Source organism: Prosopis cineraria, unplaced genomic scaffold (assembly GCF_029017545.1).
Source record: "Prosopis cineraria cultivar Desert tree isolate PC_DT_omini unplaced genomic scaffold, ASM2901754v1 PC3, whole genome shotgun sequence".
NCBI lineage: Eukaryota > Viridiplantae > Streptophyta > Magnoliopsida > Fabales > Fabaceae > Prosopis > Prosopis cineraria.
Window position 1 is genome coordinate 9,359,463 of NW_026555334.1, and position 7,410 is coordinate 9,366,872.

General features: G+C 31.3%; 1 protein-coding gene across 1 annotated transcript; it reads left to right on the plus strand.

Annotated features, from left to right (window-relative positions):
• Positions 1 to 949: 949 nt before the first annotated feature.
• On the plus strand, positions 950 to 2,595 carry LOC129304850 (UDP-glycosyltransferase 73C4-like). The gene has a single exon (XM_054944675.1). The coding sequence runs from the start codon at positions 950 to 952 to the stop codon at positions 2,498 to 2,500; it is 1,551 nt and encodes a 516-aa protein (XP_054800650.1). The 3' UTR covers positions 2,501 to 2,595.
• Positions 2,596 to 7,410: the final 4,815 nt, after the last annotated feature.

A 7,410-nucleotide genomic window follows, 5' to 3' on the forward strand; every position in this document is an offset into this window, starting at 1 on the left:
TGACTAATTAATTTTAAAGGTTTAGAAAATTACTATAATATAATTTGTTTAATAAAAAATTACAAATTTGTGTGTATATATATATATTGATTAATTCAAAATTCTCTAAAATTATAAATTATTAAATAATTATTGTAGAGAGGTGGCATTTGTAGTTAGTAGAAACGTCACCTCTCTTGTGTTCTGGACAATGAATTTAAGCATTATTATATTTGTTATTAGATAAATAATCATGTGAGAGAGGTGACGTTTCAGTTAATAAAAATCACCATAGAAATGCCATCTCTTTGAGTTTGTAATTTAAAATACGTTGAAAGAAGTGGCGTTTGTCAAAATAAATGCCTTCACTTTTACATCAATCTTGCAGTGTTTCATTAATTCATGAAACGCCACTTGAGATCTATTATAGCATTAAAGCTTATAACATTTAATAATCACTAGAAAATTAAAAATTTAAACACCACAGAATTTAAATTCTGTAGTAGTAAAGTGAAAATTATTAAAATATATTTTTCTTTAAAAATTCAAAATATTCCAACCAACCTTTATATATATATATATATATATATATCTATATATTATTCTTTTTAAAAATTTGAGATTTAACGTTTGAATGATATCATGACAATTTCTGACCATGGTTTTATTAAATAGACAATTATTTTGATGTCAGGTGTACATTCATTGAGTGAATGGTACAAATCCACCCACTTAATGCAAATCCATTCAACCCAGTTGTATACATTTGAACATAAAAAGGGCCGTTAATGTGTATTGATTTCAATGCAATGAACGAATCCGTTCAAGCTAGAAAGAAATAACGAACGAATGAAATGATTATCGGATCATAAATTAAGAAAAATTCTACCCCAAACACACAGACAAATATATATATATATATATATATATAAGCGTCTCCCACCACCACCACCACCATCTCTGTTTCACCATGGAATCGCAGAAGCTTGATCATCACTTTGTTCTGATACCCTTCATGGCTCCAGGTCGTCTTCTTCCCATGGTGGACATAGCCATACTGCTGGCTCGTCAGAATAAAGTGAAGGTGACCTTCGCCACCACACCCCTCAACGCCGTTAGGGTTCAGGCCACCATTGACAGAGGGATCCCCCAGTCTGGTAATAATTCATCCCTCCAAATTCAACTTTTTCAATTCCCAAATGCTCAATCTGGTGTCCCTGACGGATGCGAGAGCCTTGATACCCTACCTTCCAAGGATCTTCTCACAAAATTTTACGAAGCTATGGGTATGTTGCAGAAGCCTCTTGAACAACTCTTTGAAAAGCTTAGTCCCACTCCAACCTGCATTATATCTGATAAAAACATTCTATCTGTAGCTGACATTGCAAAAAAGTTACAAGTTCCCAGAATAACATTCGATGGGACAAGTTGTTTCAACATGTTATGCACTCACTGTCTTCGTACTTCTAAGGTTTATGAGAATGTCTCCAATGATTCTGAACCATTCATCGTCCCTGGATTACCCAATGAAATTGCATTTAAAAGATATCAGCTTCACACTTATATTATTAATAATAGCAAGCAAATGGGCATCTCTGGATTTCGTGAGAAAATCTGGGAATTTGAAGAAGCAGCTTATGGGGTGATAGTGAATAGCTTTGAAGAGCTGGAAGATGAATACGTGAAGGAGTATAGAAGAGTCACAGGTAGAAAGGTTTGGTGTGTCGGACCAGTCTCACTCTCAGACAAGAACTTCATGGATGAAGCTCAGAGAGGAAACACAGACTCGAACCAAGAAGAAGAAGAAGAAGAAGGACAATATCTGATGAAGTGGCTTGATTCATGGCCAGCAAGATCTGTCATCTATGTCTGCCTTGGAAGCTTAAACAATGTAACACCAGGACAATTAATGGAGCTTGGTTTGGGACTGGAAGCTACAGGGAGACCATTCATTTGGGTGCTGAGAGATTCAAACAGAAGAGAGGAAATGGAGAAGTCACTGAAGGAAGATGGATTGGAGGAGAGAGTGAAAGCAAGAGGACTGATAGTAAGAGGTTGGGTGCCTCAAGTTCTGATACTGTCACACAAAGCAATAGGATCATTCTTAACACACTGTGGATGGAACTCTACACTTGAAGGGATATGCAGTGGAGTGCCATTAATAACATTTCCTTTGTTTTCTGATCAGTTTTATAATGAGAAGGTTATTGTGCAGGTGCTGGAGGTAGGTGTTAGGTTGGGAGCTGAGAGTGCTATGAATTTTTGGGAAGAAGAAAAGTATGGGGTTCAGGTAAAGAGGGAAAAAGTGACAGAAGCAATAGAGAAAGTGATGAGCGAAGAAGATGAAGAGAGTGAGAGGATAAGAGAAAGGGCAAGGAATTATGCAGAGAAAGCAAAAAAGGCAATGGAGAAAGGTGGATCTTCAAGCCTGAACATGTCGTTGTTTATTGAAGACATAGAACAGGTCATGAGGTTGAAGATGAACGAAGAAGTTGAAGCTCAACAGAATCCAAATGCATAAAAGCGTTTGCTTGATATATATGTCCACTCTGGGGTCTGAAAATCGTTATATATTTTAACTCTTATGGTGTGTGTGTGTGTGTGTTTTTTATAATTATTGTTTGTTTTGGTTTATTGATTTGGGATGCATCAATAATTTTGAGGCCTGGTCTGTTTGGAAGTAATTTTGACTGTAGACAAAGAAAAGAACTGATATATGTGTCGATGGTTTTATGTTTGGTTGAATCTGTGTCGTTCCATTATATTGAATCAACACATCGTCGATATCTATCGTTGAGAGGAGAAAGCAGGGGAGATGGGGATGATCTATGAGATCATTGAGATGAGTTTTAAAAAAAAAAAAAGAATGAAATATACAACTCATAATGAATAGTACATAAAAAAATTTAGCATTAATAATTCGTTGTTAGTGATTTAATAATTAAATGATTAGGCCTTTAATCTTCTTCTCTTGTACTCCCTTCTATCTTTATTATAAGATACTTTCAACTATTTCACACATTTTAAAAAAAAATCAGTTTTTTTTAAGTGTGATTTAAAAAATAAAATGTACTTTTATTTGTACCATTTTCATTAAATAATGATATATATATATATATATATATATATATATAACTGATACCCAAGCTTTAAATAGCTTCTCAAAAACAGCACAATTCATTCCACGTTAATAAAAAAGGAATAAAATTAAAAATTTTGATTTAAATATTTCAATTTATCCATCATTTTTAGTAGAAATTGCTGCTGGAAATGTCCTACAATTAGAACTCGAAAGAGTATTTAATGAATTATGTGGCCGAACTTATAAGATGGGGTTAATTGCAAATTGATGTTAATGAAGAAATTTTGCAGGTTGTTGGGTGTTTGAACTTGTTAACCTAGTCTTTCATTGTCTTCAATACCCTGATATAAGGAAGACCACAGATTAGTCTTTGATATTTTTGGTGGAGTATGAATGTGCCTCAAAATTTTTATTTTTATTTTTTAAATATTTTGCAAGGTAAAACAAATTAAAGAGCCCATTAAATTTCAACATAATTTTCTATTAAAATATTGCAAAAAATTATTATGTTTATTTTTATATTTTATATTGACATAATTAATTAAATTGATTTCCTAAATATTTTGTATGTTTTTTTTTTCATGCATTTCCTTTTCTCATTTACCCCATGCTTCCGGCTATGACAAAGTCATACAAAAAGAAAAGAAGAAGAAATCAATGTAATTGTAAACTAGTCGCAACGGTAATCTCTAATGACTCATTTTCTACTTAAATATGCAACGGTAAAACCATAAAACAAGTCGGAGAATTACGGTCCCACGTAAGACCATACCATTAAATGCTACCAGATTAATTAACAACTGAATGCACTAAAATGACAACAAATATGGGCTTGTTTGAATTTTAATTGATATAATTAATTATAAAAATAATTGATTAATATGATTAATCTTAATTATAATTAATTATATTATAACACAATTTATTTGAATACTGAAATTGAGTTTAACTGTGTAAATTATCATAAAAGATATTGTTTTTTAAAATTAAATTATTGATAAGTCGTATTTAATATTATTAAATTTGTTAAATTTTATTTAAAAAGTAAAATTTATTATTAAATAATAAAATTAAATCTATAAGCAACCTCTCAAAATTTATTTTAAAATATAATTCTAACTCAATAATTAATTATTAAATAAATTTATTGTTTGGACCTTCACATGTAAGTTGGGGGTTTGTATCTATGAAGCATAAATTAGGAGATTTTATTTTTTTTTTTCATCAAAGGTAAAATTATTATGTTACCCTTAAAGTAAAAAAAAAAAAAATCAAGTCAAAGATCCTCACGCTTTGTCCTTCACTTTCTTATTGCTTCTCTTGCCTGGAGTTTCGAACAATCCAGAGCAAGGAGAGGGAGAGAAAAGGGGGGTGGGGGGGGGGGGGGAGAGACCTTCGGACCATAGCCTCCGCCTACCTCCGTCGTTGCCGCCGCCGGTGCTGTGATGGCCGTTGGGAATCTGCCACTGTCGAGGTTGGAGTCGCGAGCTCGTCGCCCCCTGTTCCTGCTTTATCATCGATCCCTTCCTCTTCTTCTCCCTTCCTCGGCGTCGTTTAGGTGTTGGTGAGTGGAGCTCATCCTTCTTCCTTCTCCTTTGGTTTGCTGCTAATGTGAGTACTGCTGTAGGTTCGTGATCTTCTTTCTCCCCTGTTCTTCCTTGTTCGTGCAACGGTTTCCCTGCTCCTTCTTAGTTTAATGCCACCGCTGCATTTGTGCGTGGGTGGTTGTTGGGGCGTCAGTTTCATCCTTCATTTTTTTCTCTGTCAGTTTCCTATTCCTTCGTCTAACTTTGCTGATTCGAGGTAGGTGCTTCAGGTCCTATTTTCGCTCACTGATTCTGTGTGTATATTGTTTGGTTGAGTTGGGATATCTCTCTTGTTGTTGCTGTACGTGATAGGGGGAGTAGATGAAGTTTGATCAGATTGAAACTTTAGTTAAAAGCATAATTTTCAGTTGATAATTTCACTTTTGTGTTGGTTGTTGCAGAGCAAGAAATTAGATTTAATTTTCTTTGAGTTTTGTTGGTGAGTGTTGAATTAAAAAAAAATTGGGAAGTTTGATGAATTCAAATATTGAAAACCATTGGAATGAGTTTTGAAGAGAAAGAATTGAGAATTTTAGTTTACAGATTAATGCATATAAAATGTTTGGTAAAATGTCTGTTTGCAGGGGTCTTGATTATGGCGACAAATTGCATGTGATGTTTATACTGTGGTTAATTAAATAGTTATGGAAGGCATTTATTCGCTACAAAGGAAGTAGAGTTGAATTTAGAAATTTTTTTAGATGGGTGTTGGACTTTAATAGCAAATAAGTGTGATAAATTGATTGTTGTTGATTAAATTATCATTGGACACAATAATTTTTTATGAAGGTTGAACTTAGAGTTAGAGGATCTTTGGAATTGGTATTTGGTTGATAAATCAGGGACCAAGTTGGGTTGTTCTTATGATTAGCTTTTGGGACGTGGATAAAATACTGGATGATGAAAGTAATGAAATTTCACTTACATGAAGTTGTAATGTTGAGACCTGAAAGTTAAGAAAATTATATATATATTGAAGTGGTTAAAGTTGGGCTGCTACAGTGAAGCGTGAAACATATAAAATAGGGAGATGATAAGATTTTCTTTCATGGTTAATGGATTACATTTTGTGATGCATATATATACACTTGATTGAAATTTAGTATAAGAGTTGGAAGGACAAATTAAAATCTAATGAAAATGTCGGATAGAAAGGTATACATGTAAAATATTAAAATGATTGATGAAATTGAGATTTGGTTGATTAAGTGATTTTAAACTCGATTGATTATAGCGTTGCAAATATTGGAAGATAGTTTATTTGACTAAAGTAAGGGCCATTAATTTGTTCTTTATATTAAAGGGAGAATTATAGTTAAGTCCCACACAAGAGAATTAATTACTGTAAGGTCGATTGACAACTGAACTAAACTGCATTAAAAAAACAGTTATCAATACAGTTTAGTTCAATTATCAATAAAGCTTGCAATAATTATTTCCCTTATATGGGACTTTAATGTAATTGTCCCTATATTAAATAGGGTGTTTAGAGGAAAGGAGACTTGAATGAAGTCCTAAGAAATAAGTTCTAGTATTTGAGCACACTAAAGACAAGTTAATAGTGTTTCAATTAATTTATCAATAAAATTTTTTACTAAAATATTTCTTTTACATTAATCATTTAATAACAATTATATTAAGTATTTAATACTTTGTTAATTAAATTATTTTTGTCTTGAAAATTATAAAGAGATGGTGGAGAATTTTTAAATTATGGCATGTATATGTGTTTTTCTTATGAATTATACTTTCAAGATTAATGAGATTATTTTTATTCACTCTGAAAATTTGTGGATTGCTTAATAAATGCCAAACATGTACATTAGTTATAAAATTTTATTTTGACAAGTTTTTTTTATGCTCAAAACTATTATGCAATTTTGATTATGAGAATGGAAATTATATTTCAATAGTGATGATTTTTTTACATATTTGAAAATAAATTTGAAGAGGATTTTATATAAAACATTGATTACAAATGACGGTTCAATTAACCCTTGAGGCGTCATGGTCAATGACTAGTTAATTTAATTTTTGTAAGATTTGTCCTCACATTTGTTGTTCGTGGGTCGAATATTTGCGTTGGTTTCGTAGCTCAAACTACGTTTGGTTAATATTACTCTCGTGGATTATGTGTCCACGTTTGTCTTTGTAGCATAAGCTGTATCTGGTTATTTATCCTCGTGGACTGTGTATCCACGTTTGTGAATTGTTATAATAAATTTTTAAAAATATAAATTTTTAATTAATTGATGGTGTTATACTTTAATGGTTTTTTAATTAGCAAATGTTATTATTTTTATTTATGTATTTATTTAATCATTTTGACTTGTCAAAATCAAACATTAAAGCTGCTTTGTTGTTATAGATTTAAAAATTCTTGATATTGAAGTTATGTAGAACTTTTATTTCGAGCTTACAAATTTGCTTACATTGAATTGCCTTCTCTTTAATTTATGTATATGTCATAGCTTATTTATTTTGAATTTGCAAAAATATTATAGTTGGAATATTATTCATTGAAAAATATTTTGTTTCAGATAGCTTGTATTTCTGTTAGATCATTCAAGGAATTTTACTATTAAATTGAAGTTGAGATGCCATTTTAATTAATCTCTATTTTTAATGTAAAATTTTAATATATATATATATATATATATTGTACTTTTATAAGTAATGTTATAGATGCTCCATATAAATTATTGTTAAGGTTTTTATTTTATTAAAAATCTTGTCTACTCGATAGAAGGCATTGAGCTCTTA

Coding starts and splice junctions, on each gene's coding strand:
- LOC129304850 (XM_054944675.1), top strand. CDS start 950: ATGGAATCGCAGAAGCTTGATCATCACTTTGTTCTGATACCCTTCATG.